Source organism: Lutjanus erythropterus, chromosome 16 (genome assembly GCF_056507025.1).
Source record: "Lutjanus erythropterus isolate fLutEry1 chromosome 16, fLutEry1.hap2, whole genome shotgun sequence".
Taxonomy (NCBI): Eukaryota; Metazoa; Chordata; class Actinopteri; order Lutjaniformes; family Lutjanidae; genus Lutjanus; species Lutjanus erythropterus.
The window spans coordinates 17,706,584-17,728,834 of NC_139332.1; the positions used below are offsets into that span (position 1 = coordinate 17,706,584).

At 39.4% G+C, this 22,251-nt stretch overlaps 1 protein-coding gene across 2 annotated transcripts; it reads left to right on the forward strand.

Moving 5' to 3' along the window:
* The first annotated feature begins 1,461 nt into the window (after positions 1-1,461).
* Positions 1,462-21,704, forward strand: ndrg1a (N-myc downstream regulated 1a). Of its 2 annotated transcripts, XM_084739997.1 has the most exons (16): positions 1,462-1,615; positions 9,886-9,960; positions 10,778-10,813; positions 13,518-13,623; positions 13,930-14,050; positions 15,131-15,193; positions 15,294-15,354; positions 16,023-16,109; positions 16,808-16,864; positions 16,956-17,059; positions 17,244-17,300; positions 17,385-17,436; positions 18,402-18,449; positions 18,896-18,931; positions 19,276-19,327; positions 20,264-21,704. In XM_084739997.1, exons 2-16 carry the CDS (start codon positions 9,904-9,906, stop codon positions 20,521-20,523), a joined length of 1,197 nt encoding a protein of 398 aa, XP_084596123.1. In that variant the 5' UTR covers positions 1,462-1,615; positions 9,886-9,903; the 3' UTR covers positions 20,524-21,704. The 2 variants fall into 2 exon arrangements, with proteins under 2 accessions (XP_084596123.1, XP_084596124.1); XM_084739998.1 differs by lacking the exons at positions 1,462-1,615; positions 9,886-9,960; positions 10,778-10,813 and adding an exon at positions 12,370-12,525.
* The last annotated feature ends 547 nt before the right edge of the window (positions 21,705-22,251 follow it).

The following is a 22,251-nucleotide window of genomic DNA, read 5'->3' on the forward strand; positions in this document are numbered from 1 at the left end:
GCGCTGGCGGAGCAATGTAATTACCACCTTTCCATGACAGTGAACTATCAAATGTGTCACATCCTAAGTGTAAAAATGGCACAGCGACAACACGCACTACACACAAGTGTTTTACAGAATAATCTGATACATCCGAGGTTGGGTGGTAACAGATTGCATGTAATCAGGATTACACAATCAGATTACAATAAAAGTAACTATAATAAACCCAAATTACATTAGCACTTATAGTTACATTGCCATTGATTACTTGATTACCTTTTTATTACAAATATGATATTTTAATCATTATTAAATTTTGTTTTTGTTGTTTTTTGTTAACTTGTGTTAATGGTGATGTAACTAATATATATTCATTTTTTTAAAAGATATTTTGTGGATAATGGAGTTTTTGATTACATTTTATTTACACTGAAAATGGAAGACAAACATTTTGAATAAGTGTGCTCCTCTTACTGTTTTGTAATATATCAAACTTACACCCAGGGGATGGTTGCAACATATAAATATACATAAAATTTTAATATTTGCTTCAGGTCTCCATAAGAATAGAGTTGTGAAAACAAGCATTGTTTTACAATATTATAATATAATTCATTTATTTAGTAATATTTATCAGATAACAGTTGATGAGTCTTGTTTGTTTATGCATATGTTTATACATTTTTTAAGGAAAATGTTACAGGTTATTATGTACCCTTTGATACGGCTGATTAGTTTGAGGACAGTTACAACAATGTTTTACAAGTCCACACTCTGTCAACCGTGGCAGGACATCATGTGCTAACTACACACACTGACCTAGATACATATTAAAAATATCATAGCAAGTAACATTATGACAAAAAACAGCTCATGAAAAAATACATTCATATGTCCAAAACAAGTTTTTGTTAATAACCGCAGCAGCACGTGTTGAATGAGTCCTCTGTTTTCCTGGTGGGGAGAGGATGACATACGTGACATCACTCTTGCATCTTTCTTGTTGCAACCATCCCCAGTTACAATGCTCCCCAGTCTCCCCCGTCACTAATGATAAAAACTGCCATGTACTCATCCACTCAGTCCTGGATAAATCCCACTTCCAGCTTAACTGTTTCATTCGCACCCATGTGAAAAAGCAACTACCACACCCCATAAATAATGTTAAGAGAAAACAGGGAAGTGAAAGTGATTCTTTAAGATGCTTTTCAGGGGATAAAAATCCAAAGAAGTCACCATGAGGTGCCACGGGCAGTTTGGTAACACCGGGGCGGCACTGGTGATATGTCACGGGGGGTGAAATCGACCGAGTTTTCCCCCACGAGTCGCCCTCTGTCAACAGCTTCCTCATCATGCAACCGCTGGAAAGAGTCAAGCTGCGGAATCATTCCCACAGCTGCTGTTGCCCAATAGAGAGAGCAGCTGGGAAATGGGCCGGGCCGCAGCACACCCCCAAGGCTTTATAAAATTCCCTCATACATCCGCCTTGTGCTACACGTTATAAACAAAGCGACGCTCCTGCCTGTCACTGCAACTATCTGCGCTGTTTGCAAAGAGAGAAAAAGAAAGTTTTGTGGACTTTTTATTTTTTTGGGAGTGTTCATCTCAGGACAATCACAAGTTAAACCAACAGGTAGGTTACTTGCAGATCCCTGTTTTTGATTTTTTTTTTATAAGGAACTAGGTGCTTCCTCGAGTCATAGTTGTAACATTAGTTTCGCAGCATGTTTGAACACGTTGTTATTCGTTTGGCAGTGCAGCCTTGCAACTTTAAGATAAGGGTTTAACTTCATTTCTATGAGATATTTTAAAGGAAAACGGTGCAAAACATTTCAAATATATTTTATAATGTATTTAGATTTTTATTCACAATAAGGGAATGCAGAAACATTAATTATTACGTGTTTATTACATGTTTTCAATATGTTTTTGTGTATTTCTTACATGATGTGATGTGCATTTCTATAGTGAGGCGGAGCAGTCCTCTTCCTCGCATGTAAACAGGTGGAGAATCATAGATCAACATACTTGTAACACGTGACACTGGAGGAACACACACACACACACAAGCAAGCAGTGCTACAACTAAGATCATGTTCATTGTCGATTAATCTGCCGATCACTCTCTCGACTGATTGATTAGTTATTTGGTCTATAAAATGGTGTAAACTGTGTCAGTTCTCGGTGTTTCCCAAAGTCTGACTTCCTCAAATATTTGCTGTCAAAAAGGACTAAAGAAACTTGAATCATATAATTTTGAGTTTTATTCTTTAAAAATTACTCAGTCAAATCAAATCAATTATTAAAAACCGATTATCAAAGTAAATAGCGGTTAATTTCATAGTTGATGACTAATCGATTAGTTGTTGCAGTTCTACAAGCAAGGAAGTTTTTATACAAAAAAATGTAAACACTATGAGTGAGAGCAGTAATTGCATAACAAATCCGCTTTCTAGCCTTGATATTAAGAAAACAAACAAAAACATGCATGAGGGTGGAGAGATGGGGGATGGGAGGGGACAGTGCTTGTATCTGGCAGCATCAAAATATAAAAAATGGGAGGGAGCTAAAGCTGTTTTACTGGAACATGTAATAGCTTACGCTGCATGGGCAAACCAACAAAAACAGAAGACACTTGAACCACAAATAAAATCTTTGTAAGGAGTCCCTATCAAATAGTTTAAAAAAACTGCAGTCTTTGTCAGTGGCTCAGTTTAAAACCTTTGTAAAACATGAACATATACATGCAGGGAATGGATACCATAGCGCATGACTTCGCCATCCTGGGAAAAGAAATTCCATATGGGACTCTGCTGGGAAGTCGCAGGGTCTTTTTTCAGGAATAATAAATGACATACTATCAGATCAGTGCATGGACTAAAGTCCACACCAATACCAGCATTTTAGGCTTTATTGCAGGCATTGACTGTTAAAGGTATCGGTATTGGATGGACCCTTCTTAATGACATAGGAAAAACTACAGTGGAGGGACAAATTCCTTAAAACTTTTAACAAATAGACTTAAGAATCAAACAGCTCAAGAAGAAGACAGACCATATTACTAAACAGAAGACAGAAATAGTAACAGAAAAGCACAAATAGCTGAGGAATTGTGTTGAGTTTGGAGCCCTCTGTGGATAAACATAGTAGTGTTTCCACAGTAGTAGCAACAAAATATACCCAGTGAGCACCCACTGGGATTTCAACATTGACTTCTAGTTGAAAACTGGTTGATATTCAATTTGAACATCTAAAGCCTCTTTTCACTATTTTCAACCGGCTAAAAAATGGTTTCAGCATCATTGTATCACAAAATACCAAATTTATTTTTTATTATTATTTTAAAGAGAAACGATATTGATTAGTGTGAAGGCATTTCTCCAAAGTCATATTTCACTGGTAGGTGAAATCTGGTCAGGACAAAGACGGAATTTCAACACATTTCATGTTTCATATAAAAAGTCATAATTACGAACTGTAGAAGCCAGGGGTCTGCAACCTGTGGCTCGGAAGCTGCATGCGTCTCTTTCGTTCCTCTCCAGAGGCTCCCTGTGGCTTTGACAAAAAATTATGCAGAAATGAACCACAGTTATTTTAATTACATTTTAATTTTCAAATATCATAGAAGTAGATCTAAAAATTCACTGCAGAGGATTCACAGCCTCGGTATATAACGCAAATCCTCCACCGACTTAGCTTCCAGGCCACAACAGTTTTTTTTATTGTCTTTTCAATGAGAAAAAATTCTTGCTAGGTAATGTCAAGAATAAACTTACCAAAATAAAATCTCCTCCTGCTTCATTTTAACTGGAAAATGTACTACCCACTGTAACTTTGTCTGGGAAAATGTAAACACGGGCTCATTTCATCTGATTTCAAGGAGAATCCGACCCGGTGGCAGGCGCCAAAAATAACTATATAGAAATAGCTGATCTTCTCAGTGATGCTCTCATTTGCTTATGTAGGTCATTTAGAGGCATCAGTATTAAATTAAGGCTATTTCATAACCAGTTAAAAACTTGTAGTAGCTTTAAGGAGGGAATGGCAGTCTGCCAAAATACAAAGCATATTCTCTATTGGATGTTACCCAAAAAACAGTGCATCCTGACCTGTTTTCCAGTTGTGTTTCATTTCCCCATCTAATTCTAATGCTGAGATGTGTAACAAACCCCTGTCTAAAAGATCATAAACCTGACCTCAGAAGCCCTGTTAAACTGTGGTGATACAGGAGGATACATCTCACTATAATGGTGTTGTTGAGCAATGATCCCCTGACCCCCACTCACCCATTTACTGCAACACTGGAGACCCCCACATTTGGATATCTTTCACAATCTGAAAATGTAGGTCTTTGTCAGCTTAGTCCAGCAGGCGTGCTGCTGCTGCTGCTGTGCTGATATTTCAGAACCAGGGATTTGACAGATTAAGCGAGTTCCCAAAGATTAGGGAAGCAATCATTGTTTCTGCAGATGGATGCCGCAGGCTTGTGGATTTAAAACTATATGGAGGCAACGGAGGGAGGGAGGATGGCCTGGCCTTGATTCTGGCTTCCTAAAATTGAGATTCACTGTCCAAATCTAATCAGTACATATGTTTGTCCCCCTCTCGGCGGACGGAGAGCGTTTGAGCTCATGTTGTTTTGTAACTTGGATGTTCTGGCTTAAAGTTGTGTGTCATATCTGTGGATTTGCTGTGGAAAACAAGCACTAATGTGTCATGTACTGTTGTTTTCCCTCCAAAGCTCAATCCACATTATGTCGCTGTCAAGTGAAAACATTGGATTTTCAAAAAGTCAGCTTTTCAGGAATCAACACATAAAGCCTAATCAGGAGAAATATGGTCATTTTCAAAGCTTAAGAGTAATGGATTATAATGCAGTCATGGAAAGGCTTTGTTACAGACTTTCAGTTTATTTCCATCTCTTGTTTCTGATAAAGTGAAACCATACCAGCATTTCACAGCCGAGTAGAGAGTTTGCATTCTTTGCTCTGCAGCTGATTTTGGGTTACACATTTCAGATCATCCTGAGCCTATATCCTCCCCCTGTTTCCTGTTCACGATTGCATAACACAGTCTCACTTCTGCCAGGCCGAAGCTGTTGCACTGAATAGTTTGTTTTCTTCCCCCACAGACTGACGTTCAACAAAAAGAAAAAAAAACACACACACACGAGTTTCAATAGGGAATATGCATGTAGGAACTGGTTTGACATGGTTTAAGATAGTGTCTTACAGTTGCCTGTGACACCACCGTGTCAGTTTGGAGTGAGGCCAGTTTAAAGAAAGCCCCATGCTGCAGCAGCAACATAAAATCCCTGTGAGAAAAAGATTCCCTGCAAAAATATCACTTCCATTGTAATTCATCGTTTGACAGCTCATTTTAAATCTGAGAAACAACATAAAACCCTTTGTTCGTTTATGTGGATAGTTCAAATGTTTTTCCATGCAAATCATTTGATATACACGAGTCTGTCAGTACAGGGTTATGATTCCATATATTGCAATGTATTGCAATACTGTACGTATCTAATTGCAGGAAAACTGTCATAGTGTAAAGAACCATTATGCACCATATGCATAAAATCTGAGTTTACATTTTCATGCAATCAGATCAGTGAAGACAGATAACAACACTGTTATCTCAGGGTGTAAACACAGCACAAAATGAACCACTGCCACAAATCTTAACATGTATCACAAAATCACAATACAGTGTTTTTGAGAATTGTTACAGTGTCACAAAACATAATACCATGATTTTCAAGTATATCCACGTTTTCTAATGCAAGAATCTGCCATACAGTGTGTATCAAAATATTGCAGTATCTTGCAATAATGTAAGCAAAGTGATCATTTGCTGTTTTGAATCTAATTTTAGGAAAATCATCACAGTATGAAGAACACACCACCACGTGCATAAAATCTGACAAGTTTCGTTTTTTTTGTGCATTTTTTTTGAATCAGTACAGTATCACAAAACATAAAATGGTCATTCTCAAGTGTATCCGTATTTTCTTTAGGGTTGGGAAACAAGAGCCGATTCCAAATAAAAATTGATTCCAAAATTACGATTCTAAAAGAATCATTAAGTTTTAATTTGGTGCCGCTTATCAATTTCTTCTTTTCAGCCAGCAAAACATCAACATGCCACAAAAACTAATTTGTTCAATCATTTTGATCATTTGTTCAGCTTTAGATTGAAAGAAAAACGATATTGATTAGTGTGAAGGCATTTCTCCAAAGTCCTATTTCACTGGTAGGTAAAATCTGGTCTAAATGTCATAATTACAAACATGGGTCAGGGGTCTGCAACGACAGGCATGTGAGTTGAAAGCATGCATGTCTTCCCATCTCATGACTCCAACATTATTCTGTTAACCTACTAATCCATTTCTAAGTTACTTGACTAGCAGATGTGTAGCTCAAACTGTGTGAGGCTTGTAACAATCGCCTCAAAATACCAAATGCTGTGCTACAAGATGCTTTACAAGGACAGGATCGCTACAGCTAAGTAGCCAAAGTAAACCCCAAAATATTCAAGAAACCAGAAAAGAGACGGTTACGATTATCTAGCTGATGTTAGCTGAGTTCAGTGTTTATGCTGGTAACATTTATCAATGGTAGCTTATTAGCGTTTCACACAATGCTGCTGTGAAGATCGCAGGAGGACACTCAAGACAAGACTCGGAAACCCCATTTTTCTTACTATATGCAACTCTACATTTATGAAATTAAATTGAAAAAATAGTTATGTAAGAAATGCCAGGAGAGCAGCACCCATGATCCTGTGGGGCTAAACTAACACCCCCCCTCCCTCTTCTCCAGGTGAAACATTAGCTCAGCATTGCTGGTGTAAACAGCAGGTGACCCAGTTGCCTCGGCCTGCAGCCCAGCCAGCCTCTGTCTCTGCTGCCAGCTTGCTAACAGATGCTGATGGTGGCCAAGAACAGAGGAAGTCCACTCTGTTTGTTTGTTAATGAGCTCTCTTGGCCAGTTTTACGTAGCCATGTTTGCAAATATCGGCTTGAAAATAGGCTTAGAGGATTCCCCCCTCCGTGAACTGATTTTTCCCTCTTTTTCTAATCTGAAACGCCTGGCCTGAGTCGTTTCATCTTCTAACATCATGGACATGCTCTCTCTGTCTCTCATGGCTGTGGAATCTCAGCGGGGGCTGTTTTCTCGTCCTCTTCAACAAAGATCCTCCAGTGTGATGGCGGCCATGTTTTTGAGGGCCTCAGCAGAAAAATGAACCTGTTGTTTGATACTCCTCTTCCTCTGCGCTATTGTGAGATCCGGCTGGCTCCGGTCTCTGTTCTCCCAGACAGAGGAGCATGTGTGTGTGAGACACTGTGTGCGTCCAGGGCGTATTCTGCCGGACAGCCGTCATCTCCACATTTGAAATGTAATGAATCACTTCCTCTAAAAAGGCCACCTCGCTCTGACAGTCCTGTAGTTTGACTGGTTTGCTTTAAACAAAGACACAAAACAGATGGAGGGAAGCTGGAAAGAGCAAACATCGCGACTGCAACCACGCAGAAAGCAAGACAAACAGAGAGAAGTGACAGAGCGAGAGGGATGAAAAGAGGCTGCAATGTGTTGATGGGAACCATGGTGTCCGTTGCTTCCTGTGTAAGACTGTGTGTGGGTCAGTGAAGGCCTCGTTCCGCAGGGAGAGAGAGGAGAGCAGGGTCCTGGCTGTCAGGAGCCACCGGTGCCAGTAGACAAAGAGCCCTCTTAACTGGCTAATTTGATTTGCATGCAGAGCCGCGGCCTGCCCGCTCTCGTCCAACACAGCATCATGATCAACAGCACAAGCTGACGCCTGGCTTCTCGTCACACTCTCCCTTTTTCAGATTTTTTTTCTCCCTGTTTTTCTCGCTCTGTTTCTCTTTGTCCCCCTCTTCTTTCTCACTGATAGGGTTGGGCATCGACAACAAAAACGAACCAATTCCAAAAATAAATTGATTCCAAAATTATGATTCAAATTAACCGTGTACTGCAAGCATTTACCTTAAACTGGTAGGTGTAGGCTATCGGTTTGTGGTTATAAATAAGCAAGTTGAATACATGCATGACTTATTAAATTTTTTAGCATTTTTTTAGGATTATTCTCAGTTAACGCTACTACAAGGAACTTTTTATAGCAGTGATAGTGTTTCCATCATAATAACTACAAAATATGATACAGAAATTAATATCATCTAAAGGAAAATCTCCTCCTGCTTCTTTATCACTGTAACTTTTGCAGAAATAGTCGATCTTCTGGCAGATGGTCTTGTTACCTTATAGAGACATCAGTATGAAATTGAGACTGTTTCATAACAAGTTGAGAACTCCTTGTAGTACATTTAATCTACTCAGCCATTGCTACGTTGCTTGACTAGCAGGTGTATAGCACAAATTGAGCGAGTCTTGTAACATTCACCTCAATTTAACAAATGCTAGGCTATAAAATGCTTTACAAGGACAGGATACCATAGAGTAAGTAAACCCCAAAATATTCAAGACACCAGAAAAGAGACCACTGGTGTTACCGTTATCTAGCTAACATTAGATTCGCTCACTATTTTTGCCAGTATTAATTAATTAGTGTTTCACCCTACTCTGCTGTGAAGAACCCAGGAGAACACACAAAGAATTAGAACCAAGAGTCATTAAAATCCAAACCATACCCAACCCCGCTCAGTGAAAAAGAACTAAATGTTCCTTTTTGAAATATGTTTCCAATCTTGAGGCTATCACTGGGAGGGGCTGCCTCAGTTTCCAGTTGTCTGTGAGCCTTTTTCTGTGTGTGTGTGTCTGTAGGTGTGGCCCATTATGTGGTCCACATGTTAGTACAGATCACAGCGCCGGTCTCTGCATGCTCCTGTGTCTGTACACCTGTGTGTGTGTGTGTGTGTGTGTGTGTGTGTGTGTGTGTGTACGTGAGTGTGGTCAGGTCTCCGGTTCAACTTTTTTTTTTTTATGAGCTTTGTGTGGATAAGAAACACGCCCACTCCAACAATCTGTCATTTTATTCTCCGCAAGTCAGCCCTCTATAGCCCGCCAACCTTTGCCGCACCTTTTTTTTTAAAGCGGTTTGAATTCCAGTGAGAAAAATCATCTCAGTTCATTGAAAAGAACACAATTAAAGGTGATGTAAATGTCATTTACTTAACTCTGGAGATCACAGTAGACCACCAGCATCTCAAACCAAAGCAAATGCATGTTTCGCTTACTCAATAAAGTTGTTATCTGTCTAATGTCATCTGAACACAAACTAATCAGAAAACTCAGATCAAACTACGAAATTAGACAGTCATGATTATCTTACTGCATTGTCAAATATGTTTTCTGAAACTTTAGCTGATATATGAGATATATTGTAACCAGGCAGTTGCCCATTTTGGCTCTGGTTTCCAACAGAGACTGCAGAAACTGTTAAATGAGACAGTGCTGATCACAGACAAATAAAGATTCTGCATTGCAGTTGCCAGTTTATCACCTAAGAGTTTTCAGAAGCATGTGTTAGTGCGCTGTGTAGCTGTAATATGAGAAAGTTACTCACCAGGCCATCGTGTTGAAAACTGATATAGGGAAGTCAGAGAGGGATGCGCTCACATACATGTCCCACATAAACAGAGAAGTTTGGATAAGGATGTAGACAGGGAGTGTGATGTCACTCTGTGCTCATCTTTAGCAAATAGCTGTCTATTGAGACTGAATGTTGCATCTGCAAGTATTTGGTGAAATTTAGGAAAGCTTAAAACTTTACCACACCTTTCCCCCCATGTATTATCCAAACACATCATTCTCTTTGCATAACCTTGAGCATCTTTTATCCGAAAGGCTTGAAAATCCTCTGAAACACAGGTTGAACCAGTGACTCACTCCCTATAACTCTTTCTGATCTCTCTGTCATCAGGCTCTGCAGCTCTTTGAAATGGATGATATCCAGGTTGTTGAGTCCAAACCCCTGCTGGTTGACAGGGAACTGCCGGTATGTATTGTGAACAAAGCCAAGACAAATAGTGTCTGAGCAGACTTCTCAGAAATGTGTTGTGACCTGCTCAAGCATTATATCGCTCAGCATTGCATGATTCATAGCTGACAAGTTGGTGGTAACAGTATATCTGTGATTAAAATTGAATGAATGAATACATTCTGAGTATTCATTGCTTTGGCAATTAAAAAGTAGGTAAACCACAGTGAAAATGTGGTTTTCAAAGGAAAATTAACCATTAAATATGCCTCTATCAGCCCCACACTAGATACATGAAAAAACATGAAAAAAAAACAAAACAAGGCAAACCAACCACTCGGACCAACTCTAGGTCTTCATCTGACCCTGATGACCTGAAGACAGAGAAAGGTTCACCAGAACACTTCGTGCCTATTTTTTTCCCCTTGTTTTTTCCATTGGTTGTCTGTATCATTTAATATTAAACAAGACAGAGCCATGCAGGGCTTTCTTCTCCCATTGTAAACATATATTTCTTACGTTCTTCCAAAATGTGCTTTTCCTACCAGAAAAGGCGTCACTTAAAGTTTCTATAGTCTATATTAATATTTCTGTTTGCTGACCTTTGTTCCACCCATCACTTAGAGCAGGGAGTTCTACAAAGAGTATAAACAGTTAATTTATTGATCATTTGTCCACAACTACAAAGTTGTGCAGTTGAAATGGTACGGTTATGACAGAGGTCATATAGATGTACAAATACATTAAGTGACAGGATGATGCCCTCAGGATATTAGATTATAGCACAGTAATTGCATTAGTTTTATATTTTCATCACTCTGTTGTTTCCTTGCAGGGCCTGAGAGAGGCTGTACAGCAGCTCGTTATCAAGGTATGTTGGCACACACAAGAAATAATACCCCTCTCAGCAGCAGTAAACCCAGCTTTAGCTTGTGTTGACAGATGCCAATTACTGGTTGTATCCACCAAAGGTTTTATTCTAGATTTTATTGTTTTAGCTTGTCTGGTACCATCTAGTGGTTGATAAAAAGAAATACTGTTGCAGTGGTTCATTTATCTTGGTGATGACCTTTCCTCTACAGGGATTTTATTAAATCTAACTGGGCTCCCACTAATTCAGCGAGCAACTGAAAGTGATAAAATACACTTTGGACTGGATATGTAAGATAACTCGGCTAAAGTGCATCAACCTCTTCACTTCCCCCTCCAGCACACTGACACACACTCAAACACATATTTTGGTTGGCCTGTGGGTGCTGCAGAGTCTGGGGGCCTCTCAGCACCCTGGACAGCGCCCCTAACCCTCAATCTTAAAGGTACAGCGTCAGTATGAAGTACCGTAGGTGGGACCAAGTCGTTGTTTTGAAAGTCTCAAGTCTTTGTGCTCAAGTCCCAAGTCAAGACAGGCAAGTCCTAAACTGTGCTTTGAGTTTTAACAGGTTTTCAGCAGGCCTTTAAGAAGTCTAAAATTCAATTAAATGGACTGTAGGCCTTAAAATGTCTTCAATACGATTGAGTATTGAGTTTCTTAATGCGTATACTTGCATTCACGAAACAGTTACATGCGTTCACTGCAGGATTATCTCGCCTGTGTGGCTTATGTGTTTGAGTGTGTGCCCTGTAGAGGCGGAGGGTAGGCGGAGCGAGGTGAATCCCCAGATATTTACGTGCACATTATGTCCAGTAAATAGGTTATACGCCTTCTTGGATGTTCCTCCAGAGGAGATCCCATGTCGTCAGAACTGGTTTGAAAACAACCCAACAGGTCATCTTGATCTTGTGCAGTGTGCTGCACCTGCAGGCCAGGTCACCACAGGGCAGATTTGTGTTCACACAAACAGTTTGATTATTTGGGTGAAAACATAGATATTTATGCCTATGTACAAGCATTTTTCCTCCATAACAACATTGTTCTGACCTATCCACCAGAGAATTTTAACTAGTGCTGTATTTTTCAGACAAGAATCGTAGAACCGAAGAGTGTCCGTTTCCTACTCATGTTGGAATGAAATTCTTCAAACACACACCTTGAAATAAATTAACATTATTCATGCAATTTAGGGAAATATTTGTAATTGCAAACAACTTCAAATATAATTTATTGTTATTATTTTAATTACATTTTTTATTATACTTAAAGATTTTAGGGTCAGACATTAATTTGAAAATGGCTCCCTGAAATATTGCTGAATAATGACTCCCCCTCCCCCATTCATTCAGCATGTTTTCCCATTGATCACGTACCCATTCTTACTCATCAGCTCAACTCTGTAGCCAATGCCCCTCTGTCTGACATTGGCTGATCCAATTTAGGGATCTTGTCAACTAGAGTTAGCTTGTTTTGACCAGCCTGCAGGCACCATGGGAGGCCAGGAGCTTACGCCAACTGGTAAGCAGCGGGGGTATAAAATACAGCTCTCAGAGCCCGGCTGCACAACTTCAGAGGCTTATCCGCGCTTGGATCTATAGAGAGCCACTGCAACTGCACTTTTACAGTAGCGAGCAGTGTTGAACTCCTTACCTGCAAACATGGTTCTGGAGGATTCAGACGTGGAAATGATTGTCGCTGAGATTGAAGTCAGCGTGAGTAGACTCATGTTGAAATGTTTGTGCTAGTTTCCAGTGGATTTGTTGGATTATACTGCCTGCTGTCGGAGCGCTGATTTGTTTGATATTTTTGTTTGTCGCTTATTGGAAGGAATGGACAGAATCTGAATAAGTGGACAATCTTTGAAATGATATGGTTGCTATTTAGTTTGATTGGAGATAGGGCTTTACAACTTTATTGAAAGCTGTTTGGTTTATATGTCAGAAAGTGATGATATTGATGTTGGTCATTGTTTCCCAAAGGTCTTTGGTCTAAAACAAAGATATTCAGTTTACTGTCATAGAGGAGTAAAGAAAAAAGAAAATATTACTATGTGAGAAGCTGAAATAAAAGAATTTGGAATTTTTTTCTTGAAAAAAAAGAGTCAAAATGATTAATCGATTATCAAAATAGTTGCTTAATTGATTAATCATTGTAACTCATGTTGGAGAGAAGTTTTAAAAATTGAAATAAAGATTTTGATGGTGTTAATAAAATTTTGTGAATGTATCTTTACAAAGCTAAATGCAAGAACAAAGATCCTGTGTGCTTAACTGTGATAGTAGTGGTAGTAGCCAGGTTTGGCATGTCGCTGTTGCTGGATACTGATAAGATTAGATTAATTAATCTTGAAAGAAATACATGTGCTAGAGACTGCTCAAAAATTACACTGGAATGACAATTAAAACAAGAAATAAATATAAACAAGAAATATATAATGCAAAAAAACATAGTGAACTATGTAAGATGTAAGATGACTATGTAAGATAGTAAAATAAGAAGATAGTAAAGTAAGTAAGATGCTAAAATCAGTATAAGAACATATTAAAATAAGTAAGAAAGTAAAACAAAGATAATAAAATAAGTGAAATAGTCAAATAAGAAGATAATAAAATAGGAGTACTAGTAGTAGTACTGTGAAACTGGTAAAGCAAATGTTTTTATCTACATGTTTTATGCTAATTCTGGTCATTTTTTGCATTTATAGGAGCATGATGTGGAGACTCCTCACGGAAGAATCCACTGTACGGTGAAGGGGGTTCCCAAGGCTGACAGACCGGTCATCCTCACCATGCATGACATCGGACTGAACCGTAAGCCAGGCTCCTTATTCAGCTCTGCCTACATCTGTTGCTGCGCTTAAAGCCTGGGGTGTTTTGAATTACCGTACCACGTGGGATCAGATTAAGTCCCCCAAGCTAACTTTATATTGTTAAGTATATAAACTCATCCAAGATTGCTGACAATTTTTTATGATGCTGTCAAATCTTGCAACATGATGAGGCAAAACACCTGCATATAAAAATGAACTCTACAAATCTTATTCTCAGGTTACTTAAGGTTATTTCTATTTATCAGCCAAGGATCACTTATCTACCTAAGCCTCCTTTTTTTTCCAGACAAAACCTGCTGGAACACACTCTTCAACCACGAGGACATGTCAGAGATCATGCAGCACTTTGCTGTGTGTCATGTCGACGCCCCCGGGCAGCATGAGGGAGCTAACACCTTTTCCGCTGGGTGAGCCAGACACACAAACACACAAACAGGCGCTTAATGTATGTCTGTCAGTCAGTCAGGCTGTGACCTTTGACTCAACAGGTAGATCACTGCGGATGTACTTAAGACGACCTAATTTGACAAGAGTGTCGCCGGGGCAGGCGTTTATCTTGTTCAGCCTAATCTCCGCTCTAATGGTGGGACTTTACCTCATGCAACCTTAACTGAACATGGAAACAGATAGTGAAACACAGATGGCTTTTATAGGCTGATATCGACACCAAGGAGCAATGTAGACCTGTGATTAGATAGCGGTTGTTTTAAGCTGTTAAAGCCGCTACAAGGAGTTATTAACTGCTCATAAAATAGTCTGAATTTAACACCAGTGCTTCTATATGACCTACATAAGCAAAGGAGACCATCAGTGACAAGATTGGCTGTTTATTCTTAAAGGCTTCCACAGGGTCAGATTCCTTTTTGAAATCAGATGAAACAAGTGTGTGTTTAGATTTTTCTCAAAGTTACAGTGAGTAGAAATGTAACTAGTTAAAAAGAAGCAGGAGGAGAGAAACATCTTCAAGTCCCTCCGCCTACGATAACCCTTTACAAAGCAAGAGGAGAGTTGAAACAAATAGTTGATTCAGTAAGAGATAGACTGTTGCAATGAAGAAAAGACTCTGGAGAAGCAATAAAATCATTTTTTAATGAATATTTTGGGTCAAATTATGGATAGGGTGGTGCAGTCTTGAATCACCCTGAAGAGGTTTATTTCACAGTAACGACCCACTCACTGTACATTATCCCGCGTATTATTACAATCCATTATATAACCCAATATATTAATTTAAAAATGATGAGATATGATCAGAGCTGTGTCCATAGCAATGAACTTTTCTTCATAGCAACAGTCTGTTCCTCGTAGCAACCGTCTGTTATTCATAGTAATGGCCTATTCTTCATAGCAACGGTCTGGTGTCCATAGCAACAGTCTGTTATACGTACAGAAATAATAGACCTTGAATTCCATAACTGACCAATCAGAATCAAGTATTTAATAAAGCCATGCAATAAAGGTTTATAACAATGTCTTTTGTTTTCCAGATATGAGTACCCGTCTATGGACCAGGTCTCTGAGACCCTTCCTCTGGTGCTGAAGCACTTTGGGTAAGTTGAGCTGCAGTTTTCACACAAACTGTTCACCGTCTATTTTAAGATTTTTTTCTAACCTGTTGTTCTAACAGTATCCACATATGTTTGCCCGCAGACTGAAGAGTGTTATTGGAATGGGCATCGGAGCTGGGGCCTACGTACTGACCAGATTCGCCGTAGGTTTCCTCTCTCAATCAGGCTTAATAATTATGAGTTTTAATCATTTCAGGATTAGCAGAGCGGGCTAATGTGTTTCTACTTTTTTGCTGATTTTGGCAATATAATGCTGCTTATTGCTTGAGCCTGCTGAGCCATAAAAGCCTCAGGAATGTTCCAGATCAGCTCAACACTAACACTGTGCTCAGTGGGAAGTCTCACTCTATTGACACAAGGCTGACAGAGATACAACTATTAACTCCTTGCTGCAGCCCTCCCTGTAACTAAATCAACTGTGCACAAAATATTTAACTTATTCAGAAATGTTTGTTAACTTGTTAATGTTTGCAAAGTCTCTTTGACATGAAAAATCTGTCATGCAAGATCAGCAGCAATAACCATAATTCCATAATGACCCACTCATTATATATTAGTCCATGTACTACATAGTTATACATTACATAGTTATTACATAGTCGTTATTTTAGAAGTGATTTTATTGAGTTTTATTGATTAGAAAATAATTTGATTGTTTTTCCAGTCTATAATCAGAACTGCATCTATAGCAATGATCTGCAATTGGCCCTTCCCAAGTCCCGCTTATCATTCTGTCTTTTAGTACTTCATTTTCTGTTTCTGTTCTATCTTGTGTGTTTCAGTAATAAATTTCATGTTGCATGTGTTTTAGCTTGACTACCCGAACATGGTTGAGGGTCTGTTGCTGATCAACATCAACCCGTGTGCTGAGGGATGGATGGACTGGGCTGCACACAAGGTAACACACACATTATTAGCTCAAACATACACACATGTAGTATTTTTTTTAAATAACTGTATGAAACATCACCAGAACCTAGCTGTAAACTGAAAAACTAAACTGTTTATTTTAGCTTAAAAGTGTTAGTTCCCATGCTGCCTTAAAATTTCAAGTTGACTAAATTTGAAACTAGTTGAGATCATTTTGCAGTACTTCAAAGCGAACTTTTGTAGTCCAATAAACTTGATATTAATTCATTTGTATTCGAGAAAACATGTTGAATGAGCTTAAGATAATAAGTTGATCCTCTTCTGACTCTTCAGTCATGGTGACGAACATTACACACAAACCTTCCTTTTACAATTTCTCAGTTTGAAAAGTCAGTTCTTCAAGTTGAGTTCAGTTTTAAACGATGCACGCTGGAAGGTCTGCTAATACACTGATCATGTTTCTTCAGAAACTTATTTTAATGATTTGATTGAATTCTGCACTGTACATTCATTCAAGTCAAAAGACTTCAAGCCTGAAGAACTCTTGTTTATGAGTTCTGAAACACTCTGTTAAGTTTAATTAAGTCGCATTTATTAAAAACTTGTATATGAATCCAAATTTAATTAGAAAAGATTAGTTGATAACATTTAATTCCTGTTTTACAATGTAACAAAAATATAGGTGCTGTATTAAAGCTGAATTTATTTGTTTATGTCTAATTTTAGCTCAGTGGACTGACTCATGACATGTCCGACATGATCATCACCCACCTCTTTGGAAAGGTACAGTTTTTTTTTATTATTTGTACCTAAATCTCACCCCACTGGTGTAGGGCAGTGTGTTGTTAACAGATTTTGTGTTTGGTCACCACAGGAGGAGATCAACCACAACCAGGACCTGGTCGGAACCTACCGCCACCACATCCTCAACGACATGAACCAGTTTAACCTGCACCTGTTTGTCAAGTCCTACGAAAGGTAAAGAAGACGCTTAAAAGTCCGTCAGCTTTCTAAGGTAGCAAAGTGAAATTTTAGCCATGCTTAGAATACACAGGTAGTAAGTAAGTTAAGTACAACCTAAGATGCAAAAAATCTTAACTTTTATCGACCACAAAAAGGGAATTTATTGAAGATTTTCTATAACGTTTGTCTTTCTCTGCAGTCGGAGGGATCTGGAAATTGAGAGGCCGGTCCCTGGAAGCAACGTCAGAACCCTCAAGTATGTTGTTGTCAAGCAACAATCAAACATCACTAACTACATATCTTATTTTTACACTAACACCGATTTGTACTTTGTATCCAGGTGCCCATCTCTGTTGGTGGTTGGCGACAGCTCTCCCGCTGTGGAGGCAGTGGTGAGTTCATTCACACAGCCATTAACAACAAGGCTCTAATGCTAATGATTAGACTTCCTGAAGCCGTTAACCTAGATAACTTGTAGTGGACGTGTTTTCCATTCACTTCAGCTTCAGCCTGCTTAAGCCCAAGAGATAAGCAAGAGCAGAAATCAAGTGACGCTCAGGGAATAGTTATCAGTTTGTTAGCACTTATTTGCAATAGCCAGTGATTATAAGTGATACAGTAAATAATTAAATGAAATGATTGGAGATAAAGGAAACATGCTAAGTTGAAGTACTTGTTTCTCTGACAACAACACTACAGCCAGCATGTTACATTCCTGGCCAGAACATCTGTTTTCAGTTTTATGTTTATTCACTTTGCATGGAATTAAAATCAATGCCAACTGTTCGCTGAATGAGCAAGCGTCTGTTTATGAGTCATAAGAAATCATTAATAATCGTTCAGAAGGAGTAGATGTTTCTAACTGTTAAATTTAGAAATATAATAATGGAGTCTTGCCGGCAGTAAGGCAGATGGTCACTGAACTCAAACTCCGGAGCGTGTATTTTCAGAGCAGTGGGCTTTTGTTGTCAGGATAACAGGCTTAGCTTTACATCGATAGACAATTGACAGTTCCAAAGAGCTCATCAACTTACGGTGTAAGAGTCTTTGTCAGTTGTCATTGTTAAAATATAATGTGACACTCGTCATGCGCTCCTGCAGTGTTAGTGCAGCCTGCAGGTGACCTGCTGAGCCTCAAGTCTAGGTAGTAGGGGATAGACCATACATTAAATAGAAATTCAGCCTATTTAATGCACTGCCTGCGGTTCAAGCTCGCTATCTTAACTGAAGTACTCATTTTTGAAAGTGAGGATCTTACATACTGCTCCTTTAATTTATAACAATTTCTATATCCAACCTGCAATATGTGACCACTTATGTCTGATACTTTACTGAATAGTTTTATTTGTTCCCACAGGTTGAATGCAACACCAAGCTAGACCCAACAAAGACTACTCTGCTCAAGGTAAAGGCCTGTTTCTCTTCTTGTTCAGATTACAACAGCCTTGATGGAAACTCATTGCCTGATAAGATTCCACTGGCTCAGCATTTACCTGGTGACATATTAACCAAGGGTTAGGACAGCCGAATGCGTCCTCAGAAGCGACATGCGTATGTATGTCGCTTCTGAGGACACAATCTGCTTCAGCTGACCTACTTGTGTTGGCCTATGGCAACCTTTTATGATCCTCAACTGAAACCGAACGGCTGTTAGAGCGTAAATGGGCGCCATTTATTGGGGTTAACTGTTAAGGGTGTGGAGGAACACTGATTGGAGGTATAGGGGACAAGGTGTTTGCCGTGTTCAAATGGGATGTGTGGCGTGTAATGGGAGGGTAATGGCGTGTATCCACTGCTGGGTGAATGTACAAGCGCTAATGGCCTCTTTTGTGTTTCCCCTCCTATCTCCAGATGGCTGACTGTGGAGGCATGCCCCAGGTTGACCAGGTGTGTATGTCTGTGTTTGTGCGACAGAACCAAAAAAAACACCGTTAATGTTATTGAGCAGGCTGGACAGGGCTGGATAATCGGCGCAGAGGGTCAGGTGGATGGCTGGATGGCATAAGAAGGTTACACTTAAGAGCATTAGCAAGTGGCGGACATGAAGCACAGTTGTCAGGTTGTAATCCTCCACCCTACGCAGCACCTGCTCATAGCAGCTGTCATATCTCAGACCCGGAGCAGCGAGCTGCTGGATGAGAGATTGAGTCTGCCAGTGTTGTGTAAACAAGTCAAATAATTAATGATAAGAGGACTAATTATCTCCTTTCCCGTGTTTTGCTTCTCTGCAGCCTGGCAAACTGACAGAAGCTTTCAAGTACTTCATTCAGGGCATGGGATACAGTAAGTATTCAAGACATTAAGAATTTTTACTTGGTGACGTGCAAGCAGTCTGTCTCTACCAACAGACAAATACATACAGCACCCTTTAAAAGATGACTTTTCTGCCACCTTGTGGTCACATCTTCCTCCTCACCCCCTCCGTGTTGGTTAATAAATAAGCCACAAACTCACTGGGGTCAGTGGGGTGTAATCCGATCTCAACTTAAAGTCAACTCCAGATGTTTATAGCAGCAGTGGAAGAAGTATTCAAGCAGTACCACTTGGGTAAAGGAGCATTGCATTGCATTCAAAACTATACTTAAAGACAAGGGACTTTCATATTTTGGTGATTTTGGTGATTTTGGAGGCCCCTTGTGGATAAAAGCAGTAGTATTTCCATGATCATAACCACATAATATATCATCAAAAATCTCTTCCTGCCTTCTCTTTACTGGCTAACTCTACTCACTGTAATTTTGGCCTATAAACACCAAGAGAATCTGACTTGGTGCCAGTTGGGTAAAACAGCTGTACAGAAATAGTTAATTGCTGATGTTCTTGTTTGCTTATGTAGGTCATGTGGAGGCATCATATAACATAACCAGTTAAAAACTCCTTTTGGTACATTGAAATTATGATAAAAACAAATACCCACTCTTAAGGTGAAATGTCCACATTTTGCAGTTAAAGTGATAATGACCCATTGGATAATCATTACTGATATATAAGCATGTAAATAACATTTTAATGTTGTAGTTGGTCAGTGGAACTGACTCCAGCCATTTGATTTACTGCTGGTTTAATTTACTGCTCCTTTAGAAAAGCTTTTTATTTTTCTTTAATTATTCATTTGTATAAAAATGTTTAGATTATTTACTGTACAAGAAAGCTCAGAAATGTGCACCAGAATAGTCTTAAGTCATTTACTAAATCCCTCTCCTTCTCCTCTCCCCTCAGTGCCCTCTGCCAGCATGACCCGCCTGGTCCGCTCCCGCACCGCCTCCGGCTCCAGCGTCACCTCCTTCGACGGCAACCGCTCCCGCTCTCACACCAGCGAGGGCAACCGCTCCCGCTCACACACCAACGAGGGCAGCCGCAGCCGCAGCCACACAGTCGAGAACCAGCACGCCCGCTCCCACACAGACGGCTCCATGGATGGCACGGCCAACAGCGGCGTGGACCAAGCCGTGCCCAAGTCCACCGAAGTGTCCTGCTAAGTGAACCTCCAGAACTCTCGAAACCTCTCGAGGTCCCTTCGGTTGGTGCTGCGCTGCCTCTAACCGACACACAGACACACACATTCGTACGCACACACACACCGATACGGGGAGGGAGACTCAGATAGCATACCTGGAATTGTAAAAACGCACAATGGACACTCGCCCGCAGACTGTTCAGTACAGCTGAGACGCCCCAATTTGAAAATATGATGAGTGAGAGGTCAGGGTCAGATGAGTGTGTCGTCAGGGGCAACGCAGCATCTAGAAATACCGAAGCAGAGAATGTCGGAGAAAGCTGTGGCTACGAGTACACCAGCTTGTACATGTATCTCTCGTAATCTTTCATGCATATAAAAAATTGTTTTAATTTCCATTTCTGCATTCCCTAGTCCTGTTTTATCCATTTTTACCACATTGACACAGCTTTCTCAAATATACCTGACTGTAAATGACTGTTTTTTTTCTGTTCTCTCTGTAATTGCTTGATCATTTATTCTTTATTTTCCATGTTTGAAGTGTTGTCGTTTGTACGTAGGAGCAGATTTGTAGATGTGGAGACAGAACTGGGAGGCACTTGGATGAATAAATATGGCAGTTCGCCTCACAAATTGCTACATAAACTTTGAAAATTAAGGGACAGACTTCAAGTATATCATGTATATACAGCAAATAATGTTGTTTCAATGTCCATTAAATCTTTTCATGAATCAAATGATCATTTCTAGTACATTCCAACCAGACTGTATCCTTTGTCATGAATCAGAACACACAAATTCAAAAGCTTTTACATCACATGCTTTATTAATGGATCATGGCTTCAGATAAAACTTTTTTTTTTCTTCTTTTTTATGATGATTTCTATGCAATCAAGCACAATGGAACAAAGACGTGCCATGGAATTGTTCACTTTTTAGACGTGATGCTCCTATGTGGTTGTGGATTTGTGGGTGAGTGAAGTGATAGGTCCACATGTTAACATGAGGATAGCCATAGAACTTACCTGACACCTTCTACTCCCCTGTTTTACTTGCACTACAGCAACATTTTTCTTTGTAGAACACACACACGGCTTTGTAAAGATGCGATGCACAACCATCTAATGCTGTAGAAAAGCATTAAAATGACATAACAGTTTGTATTTATTATAAAAATGACAATAAAAAAAACCTTGTAACTGACATGTCCTGATCCTGTTGTTATTTTGCATATTTAAACATGGTCCTAAAATAAGACTTTGTCTTTGGCATCTCAGTCCATTTTATTAACATTTATCATAGTGCTGGGCAATATATAATGTTGTCTTTTCCTATTTTTGTTGCATTACAGTAAAGTGATGTAATTTTCTGAACTTACCAGACTGTTCTAGTACTGTTCTGTTCTATTACAACCCCCAGGAAGTTGGGACATTGTGTAAAACATAAAAGCAGAATGTAATGATTAGCAAATACTTTTTGGCCTATATTCAATTGAATACAGTACAGAGACAAGATATTTAACTGCATCTGAATTTGATACCTGCAACATGTTCCACAAACTTTGGGAAGAGGGCACGTTTACCACTGTTACATCACCTTTTCTTTTAACAGCTCGCAGCAAGTGTTTGGGAACTTAGGACACAAATTGTTTAAGTTTTGAAAGTGAAATTCTTTCTCATTCTTAAGGTGCTCTCAAGTCCAGGGTCTTTGTTATCATATAGTGCACTTCATAATGCACCACACATTTTCA